The sequence below is a fragment of the Dendrobates tinctorius genome, unplaced genomic scaffold (genome assembly GCF_039654945.1).
Source record: "Dendrobates tinctorius isolate UK_male_01 unplaced genomic scaffold, ASM3965494v1 ptg000028l, whole genome shotgun sequence".
Classification (NCBI taxonomy): domain Eukaryota; kingdom Metazoa; phylum Chordata; class Amphibia; order Anura; family Dendrobatidae; genus Dendrobates; species Dendrobates tinctorius.
Window position 1 is genome coordinate 60,465,601 of NW_027361696.1, and position 17,759 is coordinate 60,483,359.

Genomic DNA, 17,759 nt, shown 5'->3' on the forward strand with positions numbered 1-17,759 from the left:
TAACTATTATCAACTGTCCAATGTCCATGAGAGATTTTGACCAGTCCAATAGTTTACCACCGTTGAAAAGTTGCTGTCTGAGGTGCTTGGCAGCACCCTATCCTGAGCTGACGAGAAGAGGGGAATAGCAACAGCTAGACCCATCTAACACTTACAAAACCTCCTCTGGGAACAAGCTAACCTGCTTGATCAGTGTGCCCCCGCATTTATGTATTGTGCGAGGACAGTTTTTGCACCTGTCTGACATATCTGACATGCCCTCCAAATATACTAGAAAATAATTTTAAAAGGGGGTAGTGGTGTAAAGGTGGGGGGGTGCATGTATTTTTGGCTAAAGTAACTCTTGTACAGTGGATTGTAGAAGTATTCACCCCCTTAGCTTTTTATCTATTTTGTTACATTACAGCCTGTGTTTAAAATATTTTTGTAATCCGATTTTAATCAGCATTAAATAGTCTATGTTGGTGGAGTGAGAAAAATATAGCCCAGACCTTAATCAAAATTAGGAATCTGTGGTCAGGAGTGAAGATTGCTGTTCACCAGAGGAAACCATCTAAGGGTGGTTTTACACTTACCGTATTTTTGCTTGCAGATTTTGCGGCCCCAATAGCTTTCTATGGGGCCGCAAAATCGGCCCGCAAAAATTCAATAGTGCGCTGTGACCTGTACGGCCATGAGGGCTATATATACAGTCGTGTAAAAATATCGAGCTTGCTCGATATTTTTCACGGCGTACGGACACTGCACCCATTTAAATCAATGGGGCCGCAAAAACAAAACGGAAGTTTGTTTTTGCGGCGCGCTGTTACTTCCGGTTTTGCGGAACACCGTTTTTTTTTGTTTGTTTTTTTTTTTCTCCAATACTATTTCCATAGTAATGAAAAAAAAAAAAGCGCTCCGCTTTTTAGTGGCCCGTTATTGCGGTACACCACATAAATGTGGTGATACGGCCTGCAAAAACGGACCGCAATAATGGACCGCAAAAAATGTGGTAAGTGTAAAACCACCCTAACTTGAAGGAGCTGGAGAAGTTTTGCCTTGAGGAATAGGTAAAAATCCCAGTGGCAAGATGTGGAAAGGTCAGAGACTTATCCAAAGCGACTTGTAGCTGCAATTGCCCCAAAAAGAGGCTCCACAAAGCACTGACTTTAGGGGGCGAATAGTTAGACATGCTGAAGTTTTCGGTTATTTTGACCTAATGTTTGTTGTTGGCATTTTCTTTACATAAACTAATGCAAACCCTCCAAATAAGCTGAAATTCCAGGTTGTAAGGGTAGCAAAGCACAGAAAATGTCAAGGGGGGTGAATACTTTTGCAAGCCACTGTATTTTTTTATTTGTCTTTAAAAAAAAAAAAAAATTCGGTTTATCTTCTGTAGTTTTTAAAAGGGGGAAAAATGAAAAGAGAAATTAAAAGATGGGCAATGGTAATAATGTGAATAATTTATTTAATGTGTAAATATGCAGCGGTGAAGCACTGTTATTAAAAGAAGGTGCAAATTAAACTAGATATATTACACTGAGAAATAACAAAATGCGTGTATATGTATGGCGGCACAAAAATATCAACCATAAATCAGGTATGTTAGGCAATCCCTGCATGTGTTTTCTGTCGAACAGCCGCGAGACATGCAGCTGAGGGGACTGGAACATATTTTTCGAGCACACCGAAGACATGCGGTTAGCACCCGAGCATGCCCAGATAACACCTTATCCGAACACATTCGCTCATCACTAATAGAAAGTATCCCTGGATAAAGTGCTGGTGAATAATATCCTTCTATTCACATGTGTAACCTACAATCAGTCTAGGCTCATGTGCACATAATATTGTCACGTTACTATATGCCGGCATTGCCGTTTAGATTCTGTATAGCACTGTCTATTGCTGGTTGCCAAATGAGTTAACTGAGGATCGGTCAGTGAGCTCATTCCGAGGCTACTTTGTCTTTTTTAATGTGCAAGAAAACAAAGCCTTTAAAATCCGAAAGGTGCAAAATTATTAATGAAACCAAAGAAGCCACATATACCTGCATTTAAGTAAAAAAATGTCCCCAGAGGTGGATAGCGCCTTTTAACTCTGTTACCTTAGTAGAAACTTTCACTTAGTACTATAAACAAAGATCCCCCATCTTGCGTCATTTAATCCACTGCTGTTTCCAGTTGAAAAGTCGCCTTCTCTGCCTCTAAACAGCTGATGAAATCACTAGGCCAAAGACACGTGGAATCCGATGATGTCCATACATCCAAAAATGTTTTTTTTTTTTTCAACGTCTCCCTTAATATTGGTCACTTATTTTAGAAGCTAGGTTCTCAATCTGTTTTATGTGCACCCAGGAGCTTTGTGCCATGCCTACCCAGGGGCTTTGTGCCATTTTTTTGCCGTGCCTCTGGGGGGACCTTTGTGCAGTGTCTCCCTGGTGGGTTTTGTCCCGTGCCTCCAATTGCGATGTATCATCATCCGTGGGGGTAAGTGGATGTAATCTATTTGAGGAGGTGGGTACTTGGCTTACCGACAACTACCAGCACTGATCTAGAAGATCTGACGTGATGGTGTTAATACCATCCACATCTATGGAAGGTGGAACCACTAATGTAGGCAGAAAATGGTGTGTGACCCCTTAATAAATCCTTAAACAGGCCAATGACTGCCTATCTGTCTTTCGGGAGGAAGCACATTTCCCTGGTGATATCAGCGATGAGGCATGTTGGGGGATGGATTGTATTTTTCATGCTGAAAGGTACAAAGTCCTAATGAGTTATGGTATATTACACAATTTGCATGTAAAAAGGTGCAACAAGCAGGCTGGTAACATCTGAGGTCGTGTCATAGTGCTACTTCTCACACACAAAACACGAACGCCTGCCAAACCCTTGAGATAACCGTAGATCAAATCTGGAAACCTTCCAACCCCTATACACATGGACACTCAGCTCGGCAACATGGGCGTGGAGAATAGGCTACTGCCAGACAACTCTAGCAGCAGCTTATTGACCCTGAGAACTAAAGGATTAGGCATGTTCAAATCCAACTACCCTGCTGTCCAGAGGCAGTCAAGTGACCCCCTACAATTTAGATGGTCCGCTGATCCTGCTGAAATCGGCAAAGGACGTCTACTGTACATTGATCTAAAACTTTCTTTGACCCAACTCAAAAATTAGTTGCAGGGGCGCGGTGCAGGAGATGTCACTGCCATCTTGTCTTGCTGCTCCTATGAAGCCTAGTCTGTTACTGGACTTCATGGGAGATCATATTTTTAAGGGTCTAAATTGTCGACACAAACAAATTTTCAAGTCATAAACTAAAAAAAAAAAACGGTATAAATTTAGTATCGCCGTAATTGTACTGACTTGGAATACCAAGTTACCCCAGGTTATTTTTACTGTACAGTGAATAGTATAAGAACGAAGCCCAAAAAACAATGGCGAAATTGATGGAATGACCAAAAGAAATAGAACGTTATGGCTCTAGGAATCTGAGAGCAAGTGTTTAATTGTTCTGCAGTGCGACCATGGGGAAAACTGATATTGACACCCTTTCTGTTGACGTTGGATGGGCTGTCCATGTAGTACACAAGTCCCGAGTCCACCAGTGTGAGATGCCCCTTATAGCTAGTCTGTGGCCAAAGTGATGGTCAGAATAGTGGTCACTATATAGCTTCTACTTGATCAGAAGCTCGTAGAACATCAATAATGAAGCCACCCTCAACAATTGTTCACCCCAAGTTGCATTTTCCCTCAGTCAGGTTTCCCATAGTGGCAACCTTCAAACATTCTAACATGGTCTTGATTTTATTTTTCAGCCTTCTGGGCAAGAGACTTTACTGAAGAGTCTACCACCTCATCATGAGATTACATACGATGAGGAAATGGTAAGAAATCTTAAGTCTTTCTCAATTTATCACTTGAGCTGTGATTTCCGACACCTCCTTGTGGTATCTTTAAGTTGTAAGTCATGTGTTGCAAAAGCTTTAGTGCCCAGTGAATAATGCATTGGGTAGTGGCATCTTCAAGTTGTCATTTATTAGTCCTAAGCATGCAGGCAGAAGAATTAGTAGATGACTGGATGGGCGGGCTCATGTTTAGAAGAATTGATTGACTTAATGGGTAAAAATATGGAAGGAAGAATGGAGTGGTCTATAGACGGCTGGGTGGATGAGTCATTAGGCAGATCGGTAGGAAGACTGGTGGATGGGTAGGTGCATAGGTAAGTTTACGGCTGTATGAAAATGTGGATAGACATATGGAGAGCTTGTGTGGGTAATTGATGGATGGGTCGTTGGCTTGGTAAGATGGATGAGCGGGTTAATAGACAAGTGGGAAGAAGTACATAACTGGATGGAGTGTTTACTGTCAATATCGCTTGGATAGAAGCTTCTACCAGTTTTTAGTTTCTAGACTACTACCATCTAAGGGTATGATCGCACAATGCCTTTTTAAGGTGGATTTCGACCGGAATCCACTTGAATAAGCACCCCATAAAATGAACATAATGTACAGCAATGTAAAAGACATAGTTTACTTACTGGTATTGGGATTTCTCAGAGCCCGTGACAGCATCACAGAGAGAGGATCTGCCCTTCAGGGACAGGAAACCTACAGATAAAAAGGGCAGTATCTCTCCCTCGCATCAGTTGGTTTACAGAGCATAAGAGGACCTCCAGGTTAATAATTATTTATCTTTATAATACTGCTTATCCGAAAAAAAACACACCATGTTTATTCATAAATCACACTGCAAACGGTGAAAACGTGCTCACCACACATGTGACGGGAGGGAATAAACGGGTGCTGTCATGGGCTCCGAGAGATCCCTTTACTGGTAAGTAACTATGTCTTTCTCCTTCCCCCATGACTGCACCACAGAGAGAATTAGAGAGTTGTAACTTTAGGGAGGGACCACAGCCTGAAGAACCCTTCTCCCGAAGGTTAGGTCAGAAGAAGAGGCTAGGTCCAGCCGATGGTGCTTGAAAATGGTAGAAGGTGATGACCAAGTGGCAGCCTCACAGATCTGCTCTATTGATACCTCTGACCTTTCTGTCCAGGCAGCTACCATTGTTCATGTAGAATGAGCTTTCAGACCTTCCAGGGAGATATTCCCACTAGATGAGTAGGCCAAAGCTGTAGCATCTTTTATCCATCTCTCCAAGGTACTTTTGGAGGCCTTGAGTTCCTTCCTAGGCCCCTGAAAGCACAGCACACAGAGATCCTTCCTTCCTACACCTGTTGGTGGACTCTCGTTATTGAACCAAACACCTTCTAATATCTAAGGTGTGGAATCTTCTTCCTTCCTTTTGTTCTAACCCTAAGAATAGAGGACTACCCCTTGCGATTTGTGGAAACGAGATGCTACCTTGGGAAAGTATGCAGGGTCATGTCTTAAAATATCCCTATCCTCTAGGATTTTAGTGAAAGGAGGGCCTGCAGAAAAGGCCTGTATGTCACTTACCCTCCAGGCTGATGTTAAAGCCACAAGGAGGACCGTTTTAAGTGACCGGACCCTGAGAAGGACTGAATCTAGTGGTTCAAATGGAGGACCTGTTAGAGCCGATAGGACTAGATTTAGATCTCATGGCGCTAGCTTCTGGCTAACAGTTGGCCTAGACCTTGCAGAGGCTCTAATAAATCGCACCACCCATGGATTGCCTGCTATCTCTTGATTATAGGGCCCTTAGGGCTGCCATCTGGACTCTCAAGGTGCTGGTCGCCATCCTGGATTCTTACCCCTGGGATGGATAGAAATTTCCTCCAGGTTTTACCATAAGCTGTTGTAACAATTTTCCTACTCTTCAGCAGGGTGGAAACTAAATTTGGTGACCACACTCTATCCCTCAACGGCGCCCCTTCAAATTCCATGCTGTCAAATGAAGGTTAGCCGCCTGAGGGTGGAACACCAGTCCCTGCGAAAGATGTTCCGGTAGAACCCGAGGATCGGTGATCAACGACCTCCTCAGCCAGGAGAATCAAGTTATTTTTGGCCAAAATGGGCCAATCAGTATTATTCTCGATTTTGTCCTCCCTGATCTTCCATGGAACCGCTGGTATGAGAACGACCGGGGAAAGGCATAGGCTAGGCTCGGATTCCATGGCATCATAAAAGCATCTAGGGCCTGAGGGTTCCCTCTGGGATCTAGGGAGCAAAAATTCTATACATGTCCCCAATCTGTTTGAAAACAAACTTTCAGGGCCCACTCGCCCTGTCTTAATTGAGTGCAGCTCAGAAAATTTGCCTTTTGGTTCTCTACCCCCGAATGGATAGGGATAGGAGATTATTTTCTGCCAAACTGAAAATCTGGGATGTTATGTCCATTACAGCCCGTGACCTGGTTCCCCCTTGATGGTTTATATAGGTCACTGCAACCCGATTGTCCAAAAATACTCGCACATGATGACCCTGCAGAGTATTCAGGAATTCTAGCAGGGCGTCCCTTTCTGCCAATAGCTCCTTCTGGTTTGAGGATACCTCGAGCTCCTGGCTTCTCCAAATCCCTTGAGAAAACCTGTCGCCTTGGTGAGACCCCATCCAGCAGGGCTTGCGCCGGTGGTAACTACCTGGGACACCTTCGTTACCCAATGAACCCCTTGGACAGATTGCTGATATCTCCCCGCCAATTTAGGGAATGAAGTGGTCAAAGACAGTCATGTGTCCTGTCCCTCTAAGTGACCTTTTAATGAGGCCTGGTTCTTTAGAATGTCCTACTGGAGGTCCCTGATGTGTAGCTGTGCCCATTGAACTGTTGGCAAACAAGCAGTAAGGGAACCCAGCAGTGACATGGCCTTCCTCAGTCAAGGGGCAGCACGGTGGCTCAGTGGTTAGCGCTGTCCTGGGTTTGAATCCCACCAAGGACAATATCTGCAAGGAGTTTGTATGTTCTCCCCGTGTTTGCGTGGGTTTCCTCCGGGCACTCCGGTTTCCTCCCACACTCCAAAGACATACTGATAGGGAATTTAGATTGTGAGCCCCATCAGGGATAGTGATGAAAATATGTGCAAACTGTAAAGCGCTGCGGAATATGTTAGCGCTATATAAAAATAAAGATTTATTTATGGATGGGTTCTGTGAGGCTTTTGATACCTGGTCTATAATCTTCCCCTTTTTCTGTACTGGGAGATGGCATTCCTGCTCCTAGAAACTCTTGCACCATTTTTGGCTCGAGCCTTGACTTTTTCAGGTTTAGAAGCCAGCCCAGGTCTACTAGGGTAGTCATTACTTGGCTCAACTTTGCAAAGAACAGATAAGCAGAGTCGCCTATTACCAGAAATTCTTCCAAATAAGAGACTATCAGAATGTCCTGTTCTCTCAGATGCGCCATTGTCTCTGGCACTAATTTGGTAAATTCCCGAGGGGCTAATGATAACCCAAAGGGAAGGGCTGTGTACTGGAAACACTTTATTTCTCCTTTCATGGAGACCTCTGAGGATCCCCTGGGAGTCTTTGTGTATAGGGACATGGTAGTATGTGTTCAGCCCCCTCAAATTTATGATTGTCCGGTAAGACCCATCTGGTTTGTTTACCAGGAACAATGGAGAGTAGAATTCTTCCCTTCTTTCTCGAGAGGGAACTTCCTGGAGAATGACTTTATTTACAAGGGCCAAAATCTCACACTCCAGGGCCTCTTTTTCCTCTGGAGAGGACCGTAGGGGAGTCACGACGAAGTTCTGGGGAGGGAGGGAATGAAAGTCTTTCTGAAGGCCTGCCCTGGGAAGATTTAGAATCCAGTGGCTGTTTGAAATGTTTTCGCAGGCCGGAAGGAAATGGGATAGTCTGCCCCTCACCTGGGGAAAAAACATCACTTTGAGGGCTTCCTATCCTGAGAGGAGTTTCTGAAGAGGAAACCCTTGTCTTTCCTCTTCCCCTCATCGCATCTACTCTGCTCCCTCTGGGGGGCCTTCTACGGAAGAATTTTCTGCTCTGAAAAGACAGTCTGAGCGTGGGAGTGGCCTGGTTAGGGAATCCCTTCTTGTTCCCTGCCTTCTGAAGGATGTCATCTAATGTTTCACCAAACAAAAACTCTCATTCACATGGGATTGAGCATAACTTTAATTTGGTCTGCAAATCTCCCGGCCAGCATCTGAACCAAAATGGTGTACGGGCTGCGTTCGAGAGAGCTGCAGACTTGGATGCTAATCTGACTGAGTCAGCTGAAGAATCTGCCAAGAAAGCAGCTGCCCCCCGTATCAAGGGAATGGACTCTAGCACTTTGTTTCGGGGTATCTCATCCTGAAGTTGTTTCTCTAGCTGATCCACCCATATAATAAGGGATCTAGAGGTACAGGTGGCAGCTATAGCTGGCCTGAGATTACCCACCAATGTTTCCCATGCCCCTTTAAGAAAAGCATAAGCCTTTTTATATAATGGGTCTTTTACGGTTCCCATATCTTCAAATGGGAGGCCTTGGCAACCACGACATCTAATTTTGGGGCTTTATCCTATAATGTTGATGCCGCATCCTCGAAGGGGTATTTTCTTTTAAGAGAATGTACTGATGAATTCTTCAGATCAGTTTTTTCCCCACTCTTTTTGATTAGGGCCTGGAAGTTTTCATTCAGGGAAAATGCTTTTCACTTCCTCTGGCCCAAACCCCAAAACATTATGTCCTGTTCTGACTAGTCAGGGCGAGGGTCTATCACCCCCCATAGTAGATCTTACCGCCTTAACCAAACTTTCTACCTCCTGTAGAGGAAACCAGGGGCACCCCACCATTTCATCATCCGAGGATGAGGAGGAATCGAATTAGGAGATATATCTGATTCTTTCTTCCTGGAGCTAGAGGACTCAGATTGGGTGTAATTGACAGGTTTTGCTCTCTGACTTTATCCCCATGTGTGAGGGATCTAAAAGCACTTTCGACCTCCGATTTGATTACAGATTTTAGTTCGGAGGCGAAGTCTGGGGTTTCTTCGCATAGCACTTGTCGTATGCTGGAATGACATAGCCTCTTGAGCCAGGTGACAGGTAATTCTTTATCATACATGGGGCAACATCTGTGCTTTGATTTTTCCCAATCTCTTCCTTCCCAAAATAACAAAAGAGAAGGGAACCCCAATTACAAGGGGAACTTTCACGAAGATCACTCACCAATCAGACGCTGCTGCGGGTACTGGTTCTGGAGGAGGGATAGGATCCAATAAGGGGCTTTTTGAAGATGGAGATTTGACCATAGTGCTGGATTTCCTGCTGTGCTGCGTAGAATGGTTGCTGTAACGACTGCTCCGCTTGCCTGCAGAAACATGCAAAAGACCAGGGATCTACGAAAATATATACAAAATTTTATTGAACAAAGCACAATTCTTTAAAAACAGTCCAGCACATGGACTACAAGAAAATGGGGTGTAATACTCATAGACCTACTAACCCCTCAACCAGATCTGGTGCGGCGACTGCACTGCCCACCCCTGCTCACCCTGTCACCCTGCAAAACCCCTCGGTCTCAGCGGTGGCAGCTTCAGGCGCCGCACCAGCTGCGGCAGGGACTTCCCCACTGACTGAACCGGACTGGCCGGGCGTGGACCATCTTCATTCATAATCTTCATCCAGGTACCGCCAAACTGAAGATTCTCCACTGATGCGAGGGAGCGGTACTGCCCTTTTTCTGTAGGTTTCCTGTCCCTGAAGCGCGGATCCCCTCTCTGTGGTGCTGTCATGGGGGAAGGAGAAAACGATAATAATGTGCACACGTTCTGTCTTGCGTCACGTCTTTTAACCAAATCATGGTTACTTAACAGATGCAACATGCTCATTCTTGGTGGAAGCCACCTGCTGTCTATACTTAAAAGTATAGAGTTAAAGACATCAGTGGTAGCCCCATGACTAAAGACGATGGAGACGCTGACGAAGCCACTTCATCAAAATATCCGCTGGTGTTTTCCTGATGGGCTTCTCCTTAAAAAAAAATACAAAAATAAAACCTAGAAGGTCCACCTACCCAAAGGGTGCAGACAATGAATGGATGGCGATTTGGTGGATCTATGGATGGTTAGGTGGATCGGCCGATGAATGGTGTCTGAAAATTTGGATGGCTGGACAAGTGGAGTAGATGTTTGGTTTAGTGGATAGGTGGATGCATGTTTAGTTGGATGGGTTGGTAACATGGGTGTACAGGCTGGATGAGTGAGTAAATAGTCAGATTGGCAGGGAAGAAGTCTAAAAGGTTTTTACGAAAATGCATCAAAAGTTAAGTAGATGAGCTCATGCATGGTTAGATGGATGGATGGATTGATGGGTTGGAGGATATAGATATGGATAGACCTATGGAGGTGTTGGATGACTGATGGGTGTGTGGTTATAATGAGTAGGCTGAGTAAATTGATTCATGTCTAGGTAGATGGATATATAAGTAAGTAGATGGGCTGATTCATGGTTAGATGGATGGATTGGTTGGTGTACGAAAACATGAAAAGCCAAATTAAGTCATTGTATGGATGAGTAGGTTGGTAGATTCATAGATAGGTGATAATATGGATGTGAATATAAAAAGATGTATTGGTGGTTGGGAATATGGCTGATGGGATAATGGATGGATAGGTTGATAATAAAGATGTACAAATACAAATTTTCATGTTTTATGCTTTTTAAAACACACACCAATTGTCTTTCAGACTCCCCCCAAAGTCAGACACCCAAACCCTCAGCTCCATTTAGACCTTGAGAACGATTACTTGGAGCAGGAGAATCCAATCTACAATGAGTTTAACCCTCATGAAAGTGAATCCCCGAGAGAGGACCAAGGATTTGTGATGTCCCCCGCGGTGTATGTTTGAGGAACATAACCTTTGATGAGGGAAAAAAGGAATTGAGCTCCTTCAACAAGCTCCTTGGCCTGCCTTGTATAGACTCTTTGCCAGGACCAACAGCCATAGTGCTGTGTAAGCGTTACATATCAGAATGACCTTGCATGACGCCAGGTTCTACAAGACTGGGCATGGAAGGAGGTCCTACATGGAGTATGTAGACATTGCACACAGTGGGGATGGGGCAATATGTTCACAGTGACCTGATAGTATATATAACACTGACAACAGTGTTAAGCACACAAGGGATGGTAAGTATGAAGACTATGGGTTGCAGGAGTGTGTGGTTGTATGTATGTAAATTTATATGATGAATTCTTTTACTAATACTGTGAGTAAACATCTAAATTTGTGACTTTGTTTTTCTTTCTATTTTTAATAAATCATTAAATCTTTTTATAATTCTGTGAATAATGTCCATTTGTCATTAGTTGATGGAACAATCTGTTCTGCTAAAATTTTGCTTGAAAAAGTGAAAAATTCAAGAGCTCTGTATCATAGAGATATAAATACTAGAGTTGAGCAAAAACTTGTCACAAGGCCATGTTCCACGGGCCAGGTCGGAACCGCCTTCTGATTAGCAGACCCAGTGTGACGTCATTGTTTCGGCATGTGCCGAACACATGACGCTATGCCATCTAGTAATCAAGAAGAGTTAAGGATGATGGCAGGTAGGAGAATGTTTACAAAGTTATTGTCCAGTGGCAATCAGTAGCGTAGCTACCATGGGGTCAGAGGGGGCGGTGTCCCCGGGCCCCGCGCTCTGAGGAGGCCCACCCGGAGGCTGCGGCAGAGCAGGGAGAATCGATCATCTCCTTGCTTTGCTATGTTCTCTTCTGTGTGCACAGGACCTGTGATGAGTTCACAGGAGGGGAGGAGTCAGGAGTCACATGATCAGTGGCTTCTGTGTGCTGGTTGTCATCGTGCCGGATGAAGGGAAGTTTGTGTGGGGTCAGGAGGGGTTTACAGAGTGCATGTAGCAGAGCTGTGTGAGTACGAGGTGTACTGAGTGGAGTCGTGTGTGTACGAGGTGTACGGACAGAGCCATAGGTGTACGGAATGGAGCCGCATGTATATGGAGCGGAGCCGCGTGTGTTGAGATGTACAGAGCGGAGCCATGTGTGTACGAGGTGTATGGAGCAAAGCCACATGAGTACAAGGTTTACGGAGTGGAGCCATGTGTGTACAAGGTGTTTGGAGCAGAGCCGCATGTTTACGAGGTTTATGGAGTGAAGCCATGTGTATACTGAGTGGAGCTGTGTGTACGGAGCGTAGCAGTGTGTGTACGAGGCATAGAAAGCAGAACCATGTGTGTATGAGGTGTGCGGAACCATGCGTGTACAAGGTGTATGGTGGGGAGCATTCATACCTTCCAACCGTCCTGGATCTGGCGGGACAGTCCTGATTTTGAGAGAGAGTCTGCCCCACTGCCCCTGCTGGGAGCTTACTTTTCCCGCGGACACAGGAGTACACGGTGGAGCCCCGAGGAGCACTTTAAAATTCACATGTGTCGTTCCACCGGAAGTGACGTGTTAGAAGCTAACTGACAAGGAGGTAATTTCGGGAGGAGATTGTGATGGAACCATGGAGGCACTTCAGGGAATGCTTCAGATCCATCACAGTGTCGTCCTCCAGCGCGGACAGCGGGATCGCCTTGGACTCGGGGATGTCGGCTGTGTGAGCGGATCATGATATGTCCTGCATCGGGAGGCTCTGATGGGCACTACAATGGGAGCCGGGCTGCTATAGTATCTTTATAGAATCTTTCTTTTCTTTCTCTCTCTGTTCTTTTTTTCTCTCTAATCTTTCTTTTCTTTCTCTCTGTTCTTTCTTTCTCTCTCTAATCTTTCTTTTCTTTCTCTCTGTTCTTTCTTTCTCTCTCTAATCTTTCTTTTCTTTCTCTCTGTTCTTTCTTTCTCTGTTCTTTTTTTCGCTCTTTCTTTTTTCTTTCCCCTCTTTCTCTCTAATCTTTCTCTCATCTTTCTTTCTCTAATATTTCTTTCTTTCTCTCATTGTTCTTCCTTTCTCTGTTCTTTCTCTTTGTTCTTTCTTTCCCCTCTTTATTTCTCCTTTCTTTCTCTCTCTGTTCTTTCTTTCCTCTTTGTCTCTGTTCTTCCTGTCTTTCTCTTTCGCTCTCTTGTTTCTTTCTCTATAATGTAGCCCCCTTCATATGGTATAATACAGCCCCCCCCCAAGAATATAATGTAGCCCCTTCAGAATATAATGCAGCCCCCCCTCATGGGGTATCATGCTGCCACCCTCATGGGGGGGTATCATGCTACAACCCTCATGGGGTATTATGCAGCCCTCCCTAATATGGAGTGTCATGCTGCCCTCCCTTATACGGGGTATCATGCTGCCCCCCCTCATACGGGGTATATCATGCTGCCCCCTCATACGGGTATCATGCTGTCCCCCCCTCCCATAAGGGGTATCATAATCATGCAACCAGGACTCACTACATAAATAAAATTTAAAAAAAATATACTCACCTCTCCTCCTCGCTCCCACGCTGATTTCGGCGGCAACTCTGCTCCGTTGTCAGGAGCTGCACTGCAGTCAGACCGGCACACAGCAGGGACATAATATCAATAGTGGTCATTTTATATATAGATTTTTTTATTTTTTTTTTGGCAACAGCGCAGTCATCTGCTGAGGTTCTGTGGTTAGGGGCCCACTCAGAAGTTTCGCCCTCCCTGAACCAAAACCCTAGCTACACCTCTGGTGGCAATGAACTACCAATATGGACCAGGACCGTGGATGATGGTGATGTGTGCTCTTCTCTGCTTATTACTCGATCAAGCATTGGGGTGCTACGCTCATTACTAGCTCGAGTCCCCGGCCTGCATGTTTCTCAGCTGTTAGCCAATAAACATGCAGGGGTTGCTTTTCATACACTGTAATGCCGTAGCCATGCTGGCTACTGGCATTACTGTGATTGGCTGGCCGCATCCAGTCATTGGGTCTTATATAAAACTAGGTGATGCGATGCTCAGCACACTGTCTTCTAGAAGCGGTTTATGGAGAGTAAAAGGAGGGAGAGCTTAATGTGCCCCCCCCAAAAAAAAACTATTCTAAAGTTGCACCCTTTAATGCCTTTCATGTGGCACTAAAGGGTTTTTTTTGTTTAACCTTTTTGACCTAGCAAGTTAAAAAAAAAATGACTTGGGATCCTCCCTATTTTTGATAACCAGCCAAGGTAAAGCAGACAGATGGAGGCTGATATTTTCAGGCTGGGAAGGTCCATAGATATTGACTCTTGTAAGCTTAAAAATAGCAGCCCACAGCTGCCCCAGAATTTGCACATCCATTAGATGCACCAATTCTGGCGATTTCCCGGCTCTTCCCGGTTGCCCTGGCGTCGTGGCGATGAGGTAATAATTTTTGAGGTTTATGTCAGCTTTGTGATGTCAGCTGTCAAGTCCATGGAGATAGAAAAACATTTTTGATAAATTGGTGAACGAGGGATAGTGTGGGCAAGACTTTATTCAAATTTATTTTTTCTGTGTGCTTTTATATTTGGTTTTCTGGATAGCAATGGGGGTGTCTAATAGATACCTCTCCATTACCCCTGGGCTTGATGCCAGCTGACATTACACACTTGACATCATCCCCAAAAAATATTACCCAGATTGCCACCACATCAGGGCACTCTGGAAGAGCCTTGCAAAGTGCCAGAATTGATGCATCTAATGTGATGTGCAAATTATGGGGTGGCCACAGGCTGGTGTTTTTACGCTTGGAAGGGGCAATATCCATGGACCCTTCCTAACCTGATGATATCATCTCACAGCTGTCTGTTTTACCTTGCCTGTTATCAAAAATGGGGGAGACCCCAAGTCATTTTTTATATTTTAGTTCCCATCACAGACCTGGGAGTCAGAAATAATAATAATAATAATAATAATAATTTTTATTTATATAGCGCCAACATATTCCGCAGCACTTTACAATTAAGCGGGGACATGTACAGACAATAAATTCAATACAAGTTAAGACAATTCAAACAATGACATTAGGAGTGAGGTCCCTGCTCGCAAGCTTACAATCTACAAGGAAATGGGGGGACACAGTAGGTGAGAAATGCTTGTTAATTCAGGTCTGGCAATTATAATAGGGATTTTCATATAAAGCTGCATGATCCGGTCATCAGCCCGTGTGTTTAAGTGCAATAGACAAGTATCAAGTGCAGTTATCATGTGCATGAAGGGTGTGGAGACAGATGAATAGTAGGGTGCAGATTCAGAATAATATTTGGAAGGAGGGAACAGGGCAAAGTTAGCTTGCTGAGTAGTTGATGTGATAGGCTTCTTTGAAGAGATGGGTTTTCAAAGCGCGCTTGAATAGGTCAGGGCTAGGTATCAGTCTGATCGTCTGGGGAAGTGCATTCCAGAGAGCTGGAGCAGCACGAGAGAAGTCTTGGAGACGGAGGTGCGAGGTTCGGATTACGGGGGATGTTAGTCTTAGGTCATTTGTGCATCAAGACATCAAGACATCATTTGTGCATCAAGACATTTGTGCATCAAGACATCTTCCCTAAGCTGTTCACATTGGATTTCAGCACAGTTTCCAGCCATTTTGGTGATTTTCCTGCCCCTTCTGCCCTCCTGTTGGGGTCTTTGGGGAAAAATGCTCGACTTTCCCATTAAATTCCTTTATACTCAGTATTCGAGTAGCCTTCATCTGAGTGTCCGACCTGTTCAATTCTAGTAAAGAGCACTCGTGCATTTTAGTGCTCGTTCATCACTAGTGGATGACCATCAGAGGCTAACTTGAATTCCTTCCTGACTCCAGATACAGCAATCAGACTAGTTCCCTCGATCAACGGCCTGTTTCCAGAATCTAATAGTCATAACCTGTAATATTATATTTAAAAAAAGAAAAAAGGCATCCAGACACTCCTTGAACTTTTTTTTTTTTTATAGTGAATTGACCACTACAACATCAGGAAAGCTTTAGTCACTGTTTGCACAGTAAAGAATACAGTCTCACTGCTTTTACTGTAAAGAATCATAGTCTATTCCACATGTACTCTATCCATCCATCTTTCCAAGAATATGAAGTACCAGGTATATAAAGGGTGCGTTGGCATTCATATAGATAAGACCTTTCTTAAAGAGGAAAAAAATGTAATAAAAAATTAACTAATTTTAAATTTGCTGTAAAGTGTAAATCATACAACTATATAGTAATATTAATTATATTAGGTGCCTAGATTTATTTATTAGCCACTCCATCCTCAGACCCAGGATACTTCCTATGTCTGCATGTTATCAGTGCGAAGTATAAAAGGGGCTGGCTTTGTTCAGTTGCTAAACCAGCCCCTTTCTGTCTCCGCATCATTACCAAGTCCTGTAGCTTGGTGGCACCATCAGATCTGCAGGATTCCCAGCCCTATGTATTAGGCAGTAAGTCAACAGCAGTCAGTGGATTTGTTGGAAGCAGGAAAAATTAGCAAGCGTGAGGAGTGACCAGAGTGATTTGGACCAAATTGTGACGACTGTGTCAAAATATGTCAATAAGAACAGGTCTTGTGGGGCAGGATGGGAAACTAGGCGATTGTAGTGGCAGTGGGGTAATTTTCCCTTTTCCATCCCTTTAATGTAGACCTGTGATTTATGTACAGCTGACTGTCTTCTTGGTATTTTGTATCTAAAATACCCTGCCTGAACATAAAATGTAAAAAGAAAAAGCTGCCACCTTGTGGTCAGAAAGGTGAAGTGCCCAATATAAATGAAACCCTTGTACCGTGAAAATAACCTTCATATGTATGTATGCATGAAAAAATTGCATCGGTAAATTGTTCTATAATATCAATCACCTTTTAATAGGCACTTAGAGATATTGGGAAAATGTGGAAATGTATCGTGGAAATGCAGGACTACAGAATAAATCACACACCGTACAATGGGAATTTGTAGACATGGTGACTAATGAATAAATAGGTGCAAGATCTTTGTCGTTATACAAATACTATATATCAGAACTCTGAAAACCGAATATACACGAATTCCACTATTGCTACACATGTAAAAACACAGGGTTTTCAGGACACATTTGATGCAACTATATGAGCCCATCTGCCAACAAGGCAACCTCTCTTAGGTTGGTCCTATGAAAGGGGGTGCCAGGGCCTAGCCCTGTAGATATTGTTACCACTGTTTGTTTTCATGATTGACATACTTGTATGTGTTATATGTACTTACCTGTGTATGTTTCCACTGCCATATTGTGTAATATAGGTGTATTAGGTAAAGATAGAGTAGTTATAGAGATTGGACACAAGATGGGGGCACTGAGCACATTCATATTGCGGCCACTAGGAGGACACTAGAGGGCTAACTAGGAAGACAGTAGAGGAGTGGTTAACTGGGAACTGAGTGGAGATAGGTTTTCTGTTGTTCAGTTTAGTCGGGGGGGAGCCCTTGGTACTAGTCAGAAGGCATTGCTCCTGAGAAGCCTAGCTGATGTCCTTCAGCCATCCTTGTTAGAGAAGAAGAGTGTGGTACCTACAGCAGCAGCCACTGGGGAGCCATCAGCCTGAGACAGGGAGCTGATGATATAGAGAAGCCAGTGGATGAGTCACTGTGGAAGAAGTCAGCCTGGATCTGGGAGCTGTTGAGACAGGGAGTCCATTGGAAGAGTTCCTGTGGAGATGACAGCTAGAGTGTGAGAGCTGATATTGTAATTGAGTGGGCCACCAGCCGATTGCACAGACAGGATAACCAAAAAGGAGTAAACGACCTAGTAGACGGGTAACTTCATGGGCTGAAGTTGGTTGCAGGAAGAGAGGTCAAAGTGCTGTTGTCATTTTGTGGTCCACTCCGGTGTAGCTGAAGAGGCTGTGTTGCTGTAGAAGATGTATTGGTACCATGTCAACAGTCCTAAAGGTGTGTTGGATGTGCTGTTTCCTGAGGAAAATAAAATTGAACTGTTTAAGTTTATTCCGGCCTCTGACTCCAGTCCTTT

The 17,759-nt window shown here is 44.1% G+C and overlaps 1 protein-coding gene across 1 annotated transcript in view; it reads left to right on the top strand.

Moving 5' to 3' along the window:
• The window catches only part of NECTIN2 (nectin cell adhesion molecule 2), a 100,475-nt gene extending 89,283 nt beyond the window's left edge, over nt 1–11,192 (top strand). The window contains exons 8-9 of the mRNA XM_073570806.1: nt 3,803–3,871; nt 10,599–11,192. Of these exons, the coding sequence (XP_073426907.1) occupies nt 3,803–3,871; nt 10,599–10,760 (231 nt within the window). The 3' untranslated portion in view covers nt 10,761–11,192. The remainder of the gene's footprint in view (nt 1–3,802; nt 3,872–10,598) is intronic.
• The last annotated feature ends 6,567 nt before the right edge of the window (nt 11,193–17,759 follow it).